We start from the raw sequence: 18937 nt of genomic DNA, 5'->3' as shown, positions 1-18937 counted from the left end.
TGGGGGAGCTGGGAGGAGCAGAGGAAGGGGAAATGTGGTTGGGAAAGAGATGTATTTTATCAGAGAAATATATTTTTTTAAAAAAATTAAAGAAGAAGAAGAAGAAAGAATATGAAAGAAAAAAAGATGGTCACAACCAACTCCCTCAACCTTTGAAACAGTAAGACTTGAAGAACAGAAAATCGAGCTTGGGACTTTTATTGTAAAAACCTTCTTTTCCTTCGGTATCTTAGCATAAGTTCAACAGGCGTCCTCTTTTCTGAAGACCATTATTTGACTCTAGATTTGACTGATTTACCTTTCTCAAGACTCATTTATTTATTTATTTTGATACAGGGTCTTGCTATGTAGCCGAGGCTGGCCTGTAATGGAACTTTCTATTTAATCTAGGCTGGATTTGTCTCAACCTCTCAGGTTCTAGAATTTAGGAATTTACACCGGGCCTTAAAGGTATTGTACTAGAACCTTTGTGGACATGATTCCTGGCCACTGTAGTATGAATGACAGGAACTAACAAAGGCAGTGGGTGCTGGCTGTGAGGGGCACGGACAGTGCTACAGATGCATTTGGCACCCTCTGCCCACAGTTTTACTAGGAAGGTATTATTTAATGTCACTGTTATAAGGATTACAAAGCTATGCCTCAATGGGTTCAATCAGTGCCCCAGATCACAACCCAGGAGTAGTACTCCATATTTTTTTCTCCTGAAACAGGGTATTGCTATGTGATCAGAGCTTGCTTGGAAGCTCTGGATCCAAAAAGTCCTGGATGTCCTTGAAGTTATAACCCTTCTGATACAGTCCCTCAGATGCTGGGATTTCAGATTCCAAATATGTGCCACAATATGCGTTCACACTCCAGGTCTTATTTCCTAACTGTTCACCTGATATAGACTGAAATGGTTTTGCTATATTATTTACATAAGCAGATATTATAAAAAGTTTTTTTCTCACTTATCCTCAAAACTTTCATTGACTCTCATGCACACCTTTTACAAGAGGTCTTTGCTTACACTCAGAGGGGCCTCTCACTCTTTTAGAGAAATACCAGCTGCTCTAGAGGTTGTCTGCTTTTGTTACATCATTTAATTTTTTTGGCTTGGACAAAAAAGAGTGCCCATGGTTGTGGACACATGTCCACCTGCATAGCCTTCACTCAGACAAAGCTCTGTGGTTTTAAGGAATATGATTTGCTTTTCAAAACCACATTCTAACAGACAAACAGACAAACTGCATCTGGGGTTTGTGTTCTTAAACGTGTGCATGCCTCTGAGCGACATGGACATGTTGCTAGAGGGCCAGGAACCACACACAAGCAGCTGTCTGAGACATCAGCCATGTTTTCCTAGGTGCAGAATCTGCCCAGAGGGCCATGTCACAGCATAACTCTAGAATAAAATGCAAGTTTCCATGTGGCTTTCCCAGAAGGCAGAGGGGACAAAAGAAACCCAGCCATTTCTTACAGGATGGATAGTATACACTGGGAAGGGGCAGGATAGCATCCCATTCTGGAGGAGGCCATGTTTACCTAGAGGCTAGCCAGGGAGGATGTGCACTGCTGAGGAGGAACGCTGATAGACCTTTCCTCCCTCACATGGATGCCCAGGGAGAGCACACCAGGTCAGGGTGAGCACATTGCACTCGACTGACGGAAGGTCATGTGTGTATGCTGTGTGCCCTTGAATGGAATGAGAGAACTTATGCTTTTTAAGAAGACAACTGCAGTGGCTTGCTGCGCTGCTTCCTGTACCACCTCCTCTGAGCCTGCCTCTGGTGACTTTGTGGACCAAATCCCTTTTCTAATCTATGGCCAAGCCTCTTTGACACATGGCATGAGGGAACATGACATTTAGGTAAGTGTAAGGATGACAGGTCTCTTAATCTTAGAAAGTGGTGAAAATTAGCTCCTGGAGATAAAGTAAGACATTTACTCAAAGAATCCTTTTAGGGTTAAGGGGTGCAGCCCAGTGGCATGTATATGCTGAACAGTCATAAAGTTCTGAGCTCAATCCCTAGCAGCAACACCAACACCCATCAGGTCTTGTGAGCTGACAAATGAGACTTCTCGGAATAAATAAGGACATGTTTCATTGACTTGTACTCGAGCAGGGAACTCGCCCTTATTACCTACAGCAGACATGCTTCTGTCCTCAGAGAAGAGCCAGATTTACTTCTTAATGGTCTCACACGATTGACCAGCCAGATATAAGGGCCTCTATGCAGCCGATGTAGTGACACATGATTCTAATCCCAACACTCCGGGCGGATCTCTGAGTTTGAGGCCAGCCATGGTGTACATAGTGAGTTCCAGAATAGCCAGGGTTATACAGACAAACCCTCTTTCAAAACAACAACAACACCACACACACAAACACACACACACAGACACACAAAGGACTTTTATGTTACTATCCATCCCACTTAGCTGTAACTTAGCTTTATCATCTTGCCATCGAGTCAACTAGAGGAGTCGCAATTGTGTAATTGCCCAGATAATTTTGCCCTGTGAGTGTGTCTGTGAGGGACTGTCTTGCTTTAATTGATAAAGTTGGGCTTAGCTCACTGTAGGTGGAACTGCTCTCTGGCTAGGTGGTCCTGAGTTGTGTAAGAAATCTAGCTAAGGATGCCCGTGCCAGCAAGTAGCCTTCCTTCATGCTTCTGCTTCAAGTAGAAGCCTGCCCTGACTCCTTCAACAGTCCTTTCATGCTCTGTGACCTGCAAGCATAAGCCAAATCTTTTTCTCCCACAAGTTTGTTAGTTTTTATCACAGCAAAAAGCATGAAACTTGAGTATTATTTCAGTTCAGTATTTAGAGGAAATATTGTTACATTTTGGGCCTTTCTTTGAAAACAGTTTGTTGTAGGCCAACACCAACCTTCTTGCTACAAAAAGCAAAGTGCGCAACAAATTACATATCACAGCAGCGTTAAAAACGTCACAATCTTTCTGCTGCTAGGATAATACAGATTCTGTCTGTATTATTCACTGTAGGTGTGAACATACTGTGAGGTGTGGCTTTTTTTTTTTTTTAATCTCTTGACACTCTTGAAAATGATGTTACATTTGAAAACCTCTTTCTCCATTTCCCAAGTTGCTTCTTTATCACATTAGAGACTTTTGGTCTCTGGGTTCCTCTCTGGGTCTGTGGTGGAGATAACCTACAAACAGGATCTGATCTGATACAGGCATAGAGGCACCGAGCTGTGCTATTTGATGCTTCTTGTTAGCTTTCCAAAAGATTTATTTTAAACTGTGTGTGCATGCATGGGCATGTGCACGTGTGTGTGTGTGTGTGTGTGTGTGTGTGTGTATGCCTGGCTGTTCATGTGTGCTTGTGTTCAACCCACGTGGGCAGGCGCCCTCAGAGGTCAGGAGAAGACTTTGAAGCAGCTGGAGCTATAGGCAGTTGTGAGCTGCCGGAGGTGGCTCCTGGGAACTCAGGTTCCCTGGTGGAGCAGGAATTCCTCTTAATCATCTAGCCATCTCTTTAGCTCCCATAGATATGATATTTCTTTTAAGAAAATCTCAGCTGGGTCAGGTCCCTCAATACCTACTAGTCTTGGGAGAGGCTGGTTGACTTTAGTGAGGCAGGGTAAAGGGTGAAAAGGCTTGAGTCTCCCTCCATTAGGGAAGTTGCTGGAAATGTGTTCTATCATAGACACAGTCTTTAGAATCACTTTGGGGACTTAGGAGTTACACTAACTTTTCATTATATTTTCTCTCAATTCAAATTTTATGATACTGTTGTGAAAGAATGCTTTTACAACAATACTGACACACAATATTGTAATGTCTCTTAACTAGCTGGAATTACAGGCCTGAACCACCAGGCCTTGCTAGGCTTATTCCTTTCAAATGAAACAATAAAAGCCTGCCTCAGGAGCTGGTCCGAAGATCTCCTGATTAATAGACAGCTAGGACTTGCGACTAACTTTTTAACCTTATTTTCAAAGAAGCAACACAACTTTTAGCTCAGTTTTGTCATGTTGAAATTCCGTATCAAAAGGATCCTGGAGAAGGGGAGTCTCTGGCTTCACACACATTCCAGCGGAAGGTGAGGCCGAAGAGGCTCCAGGAGCTCAGAAAGGACCCTGCACGCTGTCCTGTAGAGATGCAGCTGTGCCCCCCAGGTGTGCAGGAGGCAGGGACGCGCATGGAAAGTCTCCCACCAGGGAAGTGGTGTCACTTGAAACAACTGTGGCTCTTAAAGGTGAGGGCAGGAAGAAAGCCAGGGAGGGTGGGAGGAAGAGCAGAAAAAGAAGGGGAGAGGAAGTTTTGTTTTGCTCTTTTAAATTAATTCAAGTTTTACTGTCAACTTTACAGGAAATACAAAGTCCGTTTCCAGTTTCTAATAATCCCCATCTACACAGCCTCAGCTGCAAGGTACCACAGTGGGCTGAGCTTCCCTGTTTGTCTTCTAACCCAGGCTGATGGACCAAAAGATCCATCATGCTTATCTTCATTTTGATGATTAAGACTGTAAGCAGGCAGATGTGAACAAACCAGTTTGTTTTCGTCAAGAATCTCCTGGAAGAGACCTCAGATGGCTCAGCTGGGAAGGCACCAGATTAAATCTGGAGGTCCATGGTTTAAATCTAAGTTTCTTCTTTTGATGGAGAGATAGCTCAGAGGTTAAGAGCACTGACTGCTCTTCCAAAGGTCCTGAGTTCAATTCCCAGCAACCACAACCATCTATAACAAGATCCTGTGCCCTCTTCTGGCATGCAGGCAGAATACTATATACATAAATAAATCTAAAAAAAAAATCTCCTGTTTTGTGGAGCACAAAATTACCTGATGGCAATCTGACTTCATTTATTACAGGCTCTGCAGAAAGCCACTTTGAATAAATGCTGGAACATAATTGAGTTTAGTTGCTTCAAAGATTCTGCCTAATGGAACCCTAAGAAGTGGGGATACTCATGTAGACTCACAGCAGAAACAGCCGTGCGGCAAGCTCCATCTCCTCAGACATTGCACAGAAAACGGGAGGAGAAACAGCGAAGCATCGGACTGACTGTAGATTAAAAAAATATGCTTTAAAGCTCAAAGTAATGCTATTAATTTATTTTTGTTAGCTGTCCTTTTGTTTTAAAAACACAAGAAATCAAACACCAAGCTATTGCAAAATTTCATTTAGTTATTTATGATATAGGAAAAAAGAAAGATTTAGATCTTGAGCACATCAGAAATAAAGAGGACCACTGGACCTCTGGGTGGCCAGAGGCCAGGAATGTTGGAATTTGTCTTTTAATAGTGATTTCTAGTGGCTCTCTGGGAGGGGACTGGTGCTGCTTATGGCCTGTGCTGGGGACCTTGGCACTTACCTTGCAGCCTTCACAGGTGATGCAGCGGTAGTGGTACCCTGTGGCTTTGTCCCCACACACTACACAGAGCTCATCCTTGTCTAAATAGCTGGGGATATACCCTGCAAAGGACAAAAAGTAAGGTGAAGAAACAGCATCACGTACAAGCAGAGACCTCAGAAGCTAAGGTTGCCCGACCAGATTGATTTGCTCACAGGTGGTAATCACAGGAAATGCTCAAAGGAACCTAACAGCACCCAGCCTATAACAACAGCCTGTCTTAAACACAGGGGCTGGGATGGAGGCGGGACCCTGCCTGCTGTGGGGCATCCTGTAAGCAGAGCGTGGGAGTCCCTGAGTCATGATGAGAGGCAGAGATTTGAGGCCGCAGCTGCACGGGTATGGAACACTCTCCTTTACAAAGCTCATTTCACAACTTGCCCTAAGACCCAGTCCTTTCTCAAGTCAAGACAGCAGGCAATGAAGAAGCCTTGTTTGCTGCAATAGTCAAGTACTTCCCAGGCCAAAACAATGGCTTTAAGGGCTCCAGTGAGCCTCCCTTACGGTCTCGCTAGGAACAACAGAACAGGGACTGAAATCCAGCACTTCTAACACCTGGTGGCAGGAATGATTTGTGCTACTTTCCCCCTAAAAACAGAGAGCTTGAGAGGCATGCACAAGTGCATCTGAAACAGGTTGGCAAATAGACACACAGCCTAACACTGCTGGGTGGAATGAAAGAGAGGTTCATTTTGAAGGGAAGAAAACCTAACCAAAGTCACCCCTTTGGTACTGTGTTGGTGGATCAAACTCTCTGGGCTTAGAGGGCTCAGGCTTAAAACCCCCAGAAGCAGCCTTCTTCCTGCCCCTGCCTGTTTCTTCCTGTTCATGTGGAGGCCATGACCACACGCCCACACATGTGCCAAAGACACAGGAGCTTTTAGATAAGCTCAACACTGTAAAAAAACCAAAAAAAAAAAAAAAAAAAAACAAAAAACAAAAAAACAAAAAAACCCAAAAAACCAAAAAACAAAAAAAAACCTGGTTTGCTGGTTTGTGTGGTAGAAAGGCAGAAGAAATGAAACTCTTGCCCCTCAGTGTCCAAGAGGGTTCCCCTAAAATAGGAACAAAGGCTGTCTCTGACATGAACTCATGGGCTGGCTCTTTGATCACCTCCACCTGAGGGGGGACAGCCTTACAAGTCCACAGAGGAAAACAAAGAAGCCAGTTCTGATGAGACCTGATAGACTAGGGTCAGATGGAAGGGGAAGAGGACCTCCCCTATCATTGGACTGGGTGAGGGGCACAGGAGAAGAAGAGGAGGGGAGGGTGGGGTTGGAAAGAGCTGGGGGAGGGGGCTACAGCTGGGATACAAAGTGAATAAACTGTAATTAATAAAAATAAAATAAAAATTAAAAAAAAAAGAAATGAAACTCTCCTGGTCATGGTGCTTAGGAAGGTCTTGGGTTCGGGAAACCTTTCTTAGTTTCAACCAAGATCATGGATGGTAACTTACTGTATATTTTCATTGACCTTTTGTGACAGCAGGTCACCTAAAACTCACTTTTTAAAGCATAGGCGCACACACACACACACACACCCCAGATGAATCCTTTCTTTATTCTTTAGGGATGGATGGCTTGCTTACATTTTCAACCTGGGAAGACCTGAGTGCTTCCAATGTAGATGGATGGCTTGAGGGTGAGCTGCTGGGCTTTTCTTAGTTCCCTCTGCCTGTAGCAAAGGATGACTCAGCTGTCGGACTCAAAGTTTCCGAAACTCTTACCAAGCATTTTATTATTAGTAGTATTTTTAAAAAAACTTTCATGTTTATAAAAGAAAAATGTTAATTTTATGTGTCTGTGTCTGTGGGGTTATCACGTGCACATGTATGTTGGGGCCTGTGCAGGCTCCCCTGGACCTGGATAGAGGAGCAACTGTGCTGCTCACAGTGGGTGCTGGAAACCAAACCGGTGTTCTTGGTTCTGAGCCATTTCTCCAGCCCCTCAATAAGCATTTTAAAAAATAATTCTGAAAAAGACTTGGAGCAGGGATAAAAGGAAGAGAATGATATGTCTTCAGTCACTCCTTTATTGATGATGCTAGCCAGAACTTACTTAGCATAAACTGTATGCTAAGCACCATGACAAACACACTAAATAGAAACACAAACAAAATGGAGTTACAAGATTGGCGGTGGCCATTGTGTGCCATATCTAAGGGTCAGAGGGTCAGAGACTGAAACCAGTGAGTAAACAGGTGGCTGGATCCAAAACACCAACTTTGGTGCTTCCCAGAAAAGAGGGGACATCAGGGAGTTGGAAACAATTGGATCCAGGACCCGTTGGCCATCTCCTTGGTCCTGGAGTCAAGAAATGCGAGCCCTTTGTTCTTTTTGCATACTCAAGGGAGTGCAGGCCCCCAGGTCCAGGAACCCTCGGCTACAGCAGCCAATCACTGGATCCCTCCTGCTCTCCTGAGAACAGTGTCTGTCCTGAGACAGCATCTCAACCTCCAAACCATGGTTCTGCTGGGCCCCCTGTGGATACCAGGTAGACAATAAAATCATACGGATCCTGGATCCACGATGGTGGAGCCCAGAAGAATCTGAGTCCCATGAGCACAGTGTCTGATAGGCCTGTAAGCCACAGCTCAGCTGCCTTCTGAGGTACCAGGTCCCTGCAATTGCCACATGAGGCAGACGCCCCCCCACCTGCAGCGTCCACCTGAGATGTTGCACCCTGACCTTCAAGGCACCCTCACCAGCTCCCCTGCCATCAGGGCACCTGCACCAGTGCCCCTTGTCCTTTGGGCACCTGTACCTATGCCCTGGTTTTCCAAAACACCCACCCCAGCATGGCTGCTTCTGAAACGCCAGCACCAATTTTTGTCCCCTGGACCTTTCTCCTTATCCTGAAGACTACTCCAGACACCAGAGTCTATGGATCCAGTCGTAGGTGCAGGTTCAAGAAACAAACAGCTAAGGCTATGGACAGCCAGATGGCTAAAGGCCAGTGTAAGAACACAACCAACAAAACCCAGAACATCAGGGCTTCACCAGAAGCCTCCAACAACAAATATTCCAGTGCAGCTGAAACACAGGTAAATGACCTTAAATCTATGGTTATGCAGTTATTAGAAGAATATAAAGAGGAAACAAAGAAATCTCTCAAAGAAATAAAGGAAAATACAACCAAACAAATAAAGGTCATCAAGGACAGACAGGAAACCACAGTCAAACAGATGAAGGAAGTGAATAAAGCAGTTCAGGACCCGAAAATGGAATTAGAATAAATAAAGAAAACACAAACTGAGAAAATCCTGGAGATGGAAAAATTAGAGAAGAGATCATGAACCACAGAGGTAGGCATCACCAACAGAATACAAGAGATGGGGGAGAGAATCTCAGTTGTTGAAAATACAATCGAAGAAATCGATACATCTCTCAAAGAAAACATTAAGACAGAAAAGTTCCTGACACAAAACATCCAAGAAATCAAGGACACCATGAAAAGACAAAACCTAAGAATAATAGGAATAGACAAAAAAGAAAATTCCAGGCACAAAGTCCAGAAAATACTTTTAAGAAAATCACTGAAGAAAAATTTTCCCAATCTAAAGAAAGAGATGCTGTTAAACATACAAAAGGCTTATAGAACACCAAATGGACTAGACCAGAAGAGAAATTCTTCCTGCCACATAATAATCAAAACACTAAATCTATAGAACAAAGAAAAAAAAATTAAAAGCAGCAAGGGAAAACAGCCAAGTAAAATATAAAGGTAGACCCATTAGAATCCCACCGGACTTCTCAATAGAGACTATGAAAGCTAGAAGGGCCTGAGTAGATGTCATGCAGACTCTTAAGAGACCACAGATGCCAACCCAAACTACTATACCCAGCAAAGCTTTCAATCAACATAGATGGAGAAAAGAAGATATTCTAAGACAGAACTATACTTAAACAATATCTATACATAAACCCAGTCCTACAAAAGATACTAGAAGGAAAACTCTAACCCAACAAGGTAAACTACACCCAAGAAAACACAGGACATAGATAACTTCACAACAGCAAACACAAAAGAAAGCAAGCACACAAACATACTATCACCACCAACTCCACAATAAAAGGAACTAACAATCATTGGTTATATCTATCAACAGCAATGGACTCAAGTCTTCAATAAAAAGATACAGGCTAACAGGATACTTGCAGTAACAGGATCCAACATTCTGCTGCATTCAAGAGACACAGCAACAAACCTCAGCAACAAAGATAGACACTATCTCAGAATAAAGGGCTTTAAAAAGGCTTTCCAAGCAACCCAAGGAGCTGGAGAAGCCATCCCAATATCTAATAAAATAGAATTTCAACCAAAATTAATCAAAGTATGTAGAGAAGGATACTACATTCTCATCAAAGGAAGAATTTATCAAGAGAACATCACAATCCTGAACGTCTATGTCCCAAATACAAGGGCATTCATAAAAGAAACATTATTAAAGCTTAAATCACATACTGATCCCAAATCATTAATAGTGGGAGACTTCAACACCCCACTCTCACCAATTGACATATTATTGAGACAAAAGCTAAGAGAAATAATGAAGCTAACAGAGGTCACTAATCAAATGGACCTAATATATGTCTACAGAACTTTTTACCTAAACACAAAAGAATATACTTTTTTTTCTCAGCACTACATGGAACCTTCTCCAAAATTGACGATAGAGAAGGTCACAAAGCAAACCTCAACCAATACATGAAAACTGACCCATTGTTCTTTATCAGATAGTCACTGATTAAAGCTAGACCTCAACAACAGTAGAAACAACAAAAAGCCTACATACTCATGGAAGCTGAACAATCTCTTCATCAATGATCACTGGGTGAGGGAAGAAAGAAAGGAACAAATTAAAGACTTACTAGAATTCAATGAAAATGAGGGCACAACTTACCCAAACTTATGAGACACCATGATAGCTGTGCTAGGAGGAAAATTCATAGCACTAAGTGTCTTCATAAAGAAATTGAAGAGATCCCATATTAGCAACTTAACAGATCACCTGAACGCTTTAGAAAAAAAAAGAAGAAGAAGAAGAAGAAGAAGAAGAAGAGGCAAATACACACAAGAGGAATAGATGGCAGGAAATAATCAAACTCAGGGCTGAAATCAATAAATTAGAAACAAAGAAAGCAATACAAAGAATCAAGGAAACCAAGAGTTGGTCCTTTAAAAAAAAATCAACAAGATAGACAAAGCCCTGGACAAACTAACTAAAAGGCAGAAGAGGCAGTGCCTAAATTAACAAAATTGGAAATGAAAAGGGGGACATAACAACAGAGACTGAGGAAGTCCAAAGAACCATTAGGTCTTACTTTAGAAGTCTGTATTCCACAAAATTGGAAAACCTAATGGAAATGGACATTTTTCTTGATAGATTTCACCTGCTAAAGTTAAATCAAGAGCAGGTAAAGTTTAAACAGCCCTAATAACCCCTAAGGAAATAGAAGCAGCCATCAAAAGTCTCCCAACCAAACAACAACAACAACAAAAACCCAGAGCCAGAAGGTTTTAGCATGGAATCCTACCAGAATTTCAAAGAAGAGCTAACAGAAATACTCCTCAAATTATTCCACAAAATAGAAACAGAAGGAACATCACCAAACTCATTTTATAAAGCCACAGTAACCCTGATGCCTAAACCATACAAAGACTCAACAAAGAAAATTTCAGACCAATCTCCCTTATGAACATTGATGCAAAAATACTCAATCAGATACTTGCAAACAGTATTCAAGAACACATCAAACACATCATCCACCATCATCAAGTAGGCTTCATCCCAGGGATGCAGGGATGGTTCAACATATGAAAATCTATCAATGTCATCCACCATATAAACAAACTGCCCAGGGTCAGATGATTGTTCAAGGTTCCTGAATAAACTGCATTGAAAAAAAAAACAAACTGAAAGAAAAAAAGGTCATACGATTATCTCATTAGATGCAGAAAAAGCCTTTGACAAAATCCAACACCCCTTCACGATAAAAGTCTTAGAAAGATCAGGGATACAAGGTCCATACCTTAACATAATAAAGGCTACATACAGCAAGGCAATAGCCAAATAGAGAAAAACTCAAAGCAATTCCACTAACATCAGGGACAAGACAAGGTTGCTCACTCTCTCCATAGCTCTTCAATATAGTGCTAGCTAGAGCAATAAGACAACTAAAGAAGATCAAAGGGATACAGATCGGAAAGGAAGAAGTTAAAGTACAGTTATTCACAGATGATATGATAGTATACATAAGCAACCACAAAAACTCCACCAGAGAGCTCCTGCAGCTGATAAACACCTTCCTAAAAGTGGCTGGATACAAAATTAATTAAAATAAGATCAGTAGCCCTCCTGAATACAAATGACAAATGGGCCGAGAAAGAAATAATCACAAAAATTATAAAGTATCTAGAGGTAACTCTAGCCAAGCAAGTAAAAGGCTTGTATGAAAAAAAAAAAACTTGAAATCTCAGAAGAAAGAAATTAGAGGAGAGATCAGAGGATGGAAAGATCTCCCATGCTCATGGATTGATAGGATTAACATAGTAAAAATGGCCATCTTATTAAAGGCAATCTACTGATTCAGTGCAATCCCCATTAAAATAACAACATATTTTTTCACAGACCTTGAAAGAATGATTCTAAACTTCATATGAAAAAACAAAAAACCCAGAATAGTGAAAACAATCATATACTATAATAGAACTTCTAGAGGTATCGCCATACCTGACCTCAAGCTATACTACAGAGCAATGGTAATAAAAACTACATGGTACTGGCATAAAAATAGGCTGGTTCATCAATAGAATTGAATTGAAGACCCACAAATAAACCCACATACCTAAGCACACCTGATTTTTGACAAAGGAGCCAAAACCATACAACGGCAAAAATATACATCTTCAGCAAATGGTGCTGGTTTAACTGGATGTCTACATGTAGAAAAATGCAAATAGATCCACAGTTATCACCCTACACAAAACTCAAGTCCACATAGATCAAGACCTCAACATAAAACCAAATACGCTAAATCTGCTAGAGGGGAAAGTAGGTAAGAGTCTGGAAATCATTGGTACAGGACACAACTTCCTGAACAGAACACCAACAGCTCAGACTCTAAGATCAACAATTAATAAATGGGACCTCTTGGAACTGAAAACTTTCTGTAAAGCAAAGGACTCTATCAATAGAATGAAATGTCAGTCTGTAGATTGTGAAAAGATCTTCAACAATCCTACATCTGACAAAGGGCTAATATCCAGAATATATAAAGAACTCAATAAAGTAAACACCAACAAACCAAATAATCCAATTAAAAAATGGGATATGGAGCTAAACAGAGAATTCTCAACAGAAGAATCTCAAATGTTGGAGAAGCACTTAAAGAAATGCTCAAAGTCCATAGTCATTAGGGAAATGCAAATCAAAATGACTCTGAGATTCCATCTTACACCTGTCAGAACAGCTAAGATCAAAAACTCAAGTGACATCACATGCTCGTGAGGATGTGAAGAAAGGGGAACCTTCCTGTATTTCTGGTGGGAATGTAAACTTGTACAACCACTTTGGAAATCAATCTGGTTCTTTCTCAGAAAACTAAAAATAGCCCTACCTTAAGACCTATACCACTCCTGGGGATACCAAAAGATGCTCCACCATACAAGGACATTTGCTCAACAATGTTCAGAGCAGATTTATTTGTAATAGCCAGAATCTGGAAACAACCTAGATGTTCCTCAACTGAAGAATGGATAAAGAAACTGTGGTACATTAAAAACAAGGAAATCATGAAATTTTTAGGCAAATGGATGGAACTAGAAAATATCATCCTGAGAGAGGAAACCCAAACCCAGAAAGATGCACATGGTATATACTCACTTATAAGCAGATTTTTGTATAGACCCTAAGAAGATAAGCCTGATGGGCATCTTAGGCTTCATGTGGGCCCACTAGTTAAGGGAGTGGGGGATATCTCTGATACAGACTATGCTGTCTACTTTCTGATCACTTCCCACTGATGGGACTTCCCTACAAGGCTCCAGGGGAGAAAATAAAAAAGAACTCAGTCCTCATGTCAATAGGTGAGCTAGGGTGCCTGGGTAGCGAAGCAGGGATGTGGGAGGGAGGACGGGACTGTGAAGAGAAGAGGGATGGACCTATGGTTTAGATGTAAATTGAATTAATTAATTAAAAAAACAAGCAAAACAAAGTTTCCAGCTTTGGGAATCCTGTAAGCAACTAGCTCTGTTTCTCTAGCTCTGTTCATTTTTCAGTAAGAGAAGGAGGGAAAGGTGAGGGCAAGACCATGAAAAGATCCTAACTGGAAACCACACTGAGAGACCAGTCATACTTCATAGGAAGGTGTAATGGTTAACCTTTTTAGTCAACATAAGTAGATTTAGCCTAACGCAGGGGCCACATCTCTGCACACGTCTATAAGCGTGTTTCATGGAGGGTTAGCTGAGATGGGAGAGCCACTCTGAACAGGGGTTGAACAAAATGAAAGGGGGAGGGGATGCAAGCATAGCATCATTCATCTTTCTTAGCTTCCTGGTAAACAGAATGTCTATCTATCTGTCTCATGTTCCTGTGGCCACACCTTCTTCACCACCATAGACTGAATCTTCCTCAAACCATGAACCCCAGGAAATCCTTGCTCCTGAGTGTTGCTTTTGTCACATATTTGGTCACATGAACAGAAAAGTAACTAACAGAGATTGTTTTATCAGGAATGACAGACAAGCAGCAGCAGAGTGGAATGTGCTCAGTAAGGTGCCAGCCCTCAAACAACTAGCTATAAAGCACAGAGTAACTTCTAAACAGCAAACAGCCAAGGTATTAACACAAATACCTTCCTGACAAAGGTAGGTCAAAATGGCATCGGTGTCAGGAGAAGTACACTGTGGCCTCTTCCATACATTCAGGTCAGCAGAGTGGAGGCTTTTGAGTTCTTGGTGTGGATGCAGGTGGTGGGTGTAGGGGAGAAGAGGTGCAGGAACCAACAGAAACAGTGGACTGTGGCTCGTGAAACATGCCTGCCTGCGAAGGGCCACGGTGTCTGGGACATAAGCCAGGGTTGGGAAGATGCAGGGGATTCAGCTTTCCCTCTTATCCTTCTTTTGGCCTCACCACACCTGCTGCTGTTCGTTATGTGTGCAGGCAATTCAACTGGCCTGCCCTCATGTTTAGGATAGTAACAACATCCTATGTCACCACCTGTGTCTCATATCATAACCTGTACCAGGTCTTTCTCTGTCTCTCTGTCTTTTTCTCCCTGGGCACGCCCCTCCAGCTTTCTTCCTTCTTTTTCTCTCCCCTTCCCTCTCATACAATAAATCTTATACCATATATGTTGTGCCATATCTTTATATACTACAAAAGCGTTATCTTCTAGCACTAGCAGGGCACTGCAAATTTTTTCCTCTTGGTAGAGCAAGAAACTTGGAAGTTCTTCTGAGTTCTGGAATCCAATTGTACTAGTTTCTTGTATGTTGCTATGATAAAATACCATGACAAAAAGCAACTCAGGGGACGGAAGATTTATAGTTCCAGAGTGACTGAGTCCATCATGACAGTGGAGGGCAAAGCAGTAGGAACAGGAAGCCAGCTGATTACACAAGAGAAGGAACAGGAAGTGGGATGAGGTTATAAAATCCAAAGCCCTAGCCCAGTGACACACTTCCTAAGCAAGTTTCTACCTCCTACAGATTCCATAGCCTTTCCAAACATTGCCACCAACTGGCAATGACCAAGCATTCAAATACATGAACCTGTGAGGGACATTTCTCATTTAGACCACCATACCAATGCTGATTCTGTTAGGGAGCAGAACAGGCCCTTCTTACATTCTGATACAGGGGAGAAATGCTTTACTTTTCTCTCATTTTCCTGGTGGGTGGAGTTGGTTAAATGGCTTTTATTAATCGGCCAACTCTCTACAGAAAACAAACAAACAAACAAACTGTTAGCTACTTGAGTTAGTAACAGTTGCTTCCATGGTCATACTAGTGCACCCCAACCATCGTTTTCTTTTCTCTGCAATATTAACTGAACAATCTTCTTTGTCTAAGACAGTCACGGCAAGAAATGGCCTATCAACTGTTCTGCCGGGGTCCACTGGTCATCCGAGAATAACTGCAGCAGGGATGGTCTCCTACACAGTGTGTGGCTGACATTGCCAATGTGGCCAAACAAGAAAAGGGAACAGACATTAGCTTTGTTGCTAAATATGGACGCTAGTGGGTGATGTAATTTTGGTGCTGGATGTCTAGAGCAGATGTGAGAATGTCCTGAATTGTTCACTTGAGGAACTATTCATACAATTATCCTAGGTCAACATTAGAAAGGTTATTGGCGGTTATCAGATATGAAATAGCTAAAGGCCAAGACAATCAATGAGACTTCAAGTCCCAGCTCTCACTTGCTGGTATGAATTACCTTTTCAGACTAATAACCTATGCTTTCATGTTACCAAGCATATATGCATATTATTTTTTTGCTTTTGGTGTACATCTGTACATATTTTTATTTTGAATATGTGGTGCTGGAGGCTGCAAAATGGGTACTCTGTAACCAAGCTACATCCTCTGGCCTTCAAGCAAATGTTTAAGAAAGCAAGCTCCATTTGTTTGTTCAAATGAACTTGGAAAACTTTGTTTTTAGCTAATATTTGGCTTATTTGATTAATTGTTAAATATCTTGAACATAAAAATGGGTTGATATAGCAAAACACTATTTTTTTATGATTTTTTTTGGTAACAACTTTACCAAGATATAACTCAAAGATAACACAAGTCAATGGCTTTTAATATATTTGGAGTTGTGTAAGTTTCACCACTATTAGTCTTAGAGCATTTTAATTATCCCCTAAGAAGTCTCACAAGAGTCTTTAAGTGTCACTGTATCATCCCTCCCATTGTCTCCACCCCCTTTACCCCAGGATACCCTAATCTACTCTGTTTCTACATATTTGTCTACCACTGACGTTTCAAACAAATGGGACAAAACTGTAGACAGTCTTTTGTGATTGGCTTTTCACTTAGCAAAATGTTTTTAATGTTTTCATTCTGCTGCAGGCAATAGTGATTAACCATAACACTCTCAGAGGACGTGGGGCAGAGAGAGGAAGGGTTTTGTACTGGTTTCCTGGTTTATATTAGATCCAGTGGGTTCCCTGTGGTGATAAAACCAGAGTCCTGGCCAGGTTAATTCTCTTGAGTGAATTATGCAGTATGACAGGTCGTTGAAGAACACCTGGTACTTCCTGTTACCTTTGCAGATACACAGTGAGTAAGTGACATGATAGAAGATACATTAATCTTGGTGATAGATCTAAAGGGAAGTTGCTGCTTATGAACAACCGGTGCCTGGGCGCAGATACCTTTCGGCTCTGACTGGTCTTAACCTCAGAGTGGAGAACTTGCCTGGTTGGACCAGTCCTGATGTCTACAGGAAGCATTGTCTGTCATGGGGGACTCTCTGTGAACAGGTCAGAGGTGTACCCAGAGGTGACATGTGCAGAACGGGCTGAGTAGGACTCTAAGTTACTCCACAGTGTGGGACTCAATGGCTTTCAGGCTGTGCTCTGCCCTGAGGGACTCCATTTTAGAAGCTACTTTTGACTGCACTCTGAGAGCAAGTGCAGAGGCAGGGTGAGTAGGCACTGCATTTGTGTCTAGACACCGTCACCCATACAGCATGACTCATGAGACATAAACAGATACACACTCTATGGACACAGCCATATTAAAGCCATATCGGAGAAACATGGCCCGAGGGCTTTGGCTCAGCTTGGTCCTCACTGCTTGGCGTGGCCCACTTGCATCGCAGTCTGTCTGTCTAGATCTGATCTTATGCCTCACCTCTGAGGTGCTGCGCCTTGCCTGAGAAGTCCTGTGTCTCTGCCGCTGGGACCCAGCAGCTCCCCAAACAGGTTCTTAACAGGTTCGTAACTACTTGCAGGGACTCTGTTGACATCTGTGTCAGGTGTCTGCCTTTCCCTCCACTAAGGCCTCCATGATCTCCGTGGCCTCTTTATTCCCTTGTAGGTATTCTGTACCCTACATATATCCGTGAGAATGACTGTAGTCACTGTATGATATGTGGTCTAAGATTGAGATTGGAGTGAAAGAACGTGTGCTTGCCTCAGTGCATTCTGACACCGTCGAAAGACACAGGACTCAGCACACTACACTGTCCATCTGAGGAGCTGCATCTTCAGGTTTCCCAGGTAACCACTAAAGAGGACCAGCTACTAACTCCAGGAAACAATTTGGTGGACTCTGATTCATAATGCACAGCTAACAGCTCAGAGGAGCAAGAGCTCTGGGTGGGCAGAGACACAGGGTAAGGCTGCATTTTAACACTCCCAGAGAAGCCAAATTATTGCTGTACTGAGTCATTTTTTTTTCCAGTTTGATATTGAACTTGCACAGTTCATCCCACGGCTCACGCTCTTTTAATTTAAGCCTATTTCCTGTGCAACACGCAGCCTTGTGCCATTTTCTTTTCTTTTTTGAAGCTTTATTTCATGTGTTTCAAGTTTATTTCAGGTGTTTTGCCTGCATGTATGTCTGTATGAGGGTGTCAGATCCCCTAGTACTGGGGTTACAGACAGCTGTGAGCTGCCATGTGGGTGCTGGGAATTGAACCCAGGTCCTCTGGAAGAGCAGCCAGTGCTCCTAACCACTGTGCCACCACTCCAGCCCCCTGCCCCTGCCATTTCTTTATATACTTAAAATCCCTGCTAATGGCTTTTCCTAACATGCTAATCCTGATTCCTTTTACATTTAATTCTTGGTATTAGGAACTAAGCTTTGCATTGTGTTAATCTTTAACCCTTGGCTAAACACATCAATTAATTAAATCACTCATCTATCCATCTGTTCATTTGTTCAACAAACTGTGAAACTACTACACTTAAATTGCTGAGCAAAACCTTGAGCTAGCATTCTCTTTAGAGGCCTTTCCACTGCTGTCTGTGACATCCCTACCTGCTGCAAAACTGCCCTAAAGGCTCCCACTTCACAGACTCTTTCCTGGGGGTAGCAACTATCTACCTCATGCCACTCTCGGGGTCACTGAGTGTCCTGTCATTTTAGTGCCTGGCTGGTCGAGCCCATGGTGACTGGACACACAGACACTGAAGTTTAAGGCTCACCCTCTTCTGTTTGGGGAATAGAGTATAAGAAGCACTGGCAGGCAGGCCAGAGATTAACCCAGGAAAAGGAGGAAGGAAGATGCCGAAAGCGTCTCTGGGCTTCTCTCCAGCTCCTCGGGGAGGAAGAGTGGCACAGAGGTTTTGAATTATTTCTTTAATTTGGGGCCAGGCTGTGCTAGCATATTTATATACACATTTGTTTCTTCCTCGGCGGTACTTAGGGTCTTACACATGCAAGCATCATGCCACTGAATTACATCTCTATTTCCTGTCACAAGACAGCACACTAACATGTTCAGGCTTTCCTTGAGTTTACTCTGCAGTCCAGGCTTGAACTTAAGAGTCCCCTGCCTCAGCCTCAAGAGTGCTGGGTTTGACAGGCTCAGCTATTACAGCTTAGCATGCAA

The 18937-nt window shown here is 42.4% G+C and overlaps 1 protein-coding gene across 15 annotated transcripts in view; it reads right to left on the bottom strand.

Annotated features, from left to right (window-relative positions):
- Thrb (thyroid hormone receptor beta) overlaps nt 1-18937 on the bottom strand; it is a 352652-nt gene that overhangs the window by 25626 nt on the left and 308089 nt on the right. For all 15 annotated transcript variants that reach the window (XM_060391010.1, XM_060391013.1, XM_060391011.1 and 12 more), the window contains one exon: nt 5327-5427. In XM_060391010.1, coding sequence (XP_060246993.1) covers nt 5327-5427 — 101 coding nt within the window. The remainder of the gene's footprint in view (nt 1-5326; nt 5428-18937) is intronic.

This window comes from Meriones unguiculatus, chromosome 9 (genome assembly GCF_030254825.1).
Source record: "Meriones unguiculatus strain TT.TT164.6M chromosome 9, Bangor_MerUng_6.1, whole genome shotgun sequence".
NCBI lineage: Eukaryota > Metazoa > Chordata > Mammalia > Rodentia > Muridae > Meriones > Meriones unguiculatus.
This window is presented reverse-complemented; position numbering and strand designations above follow the sequence as displayed.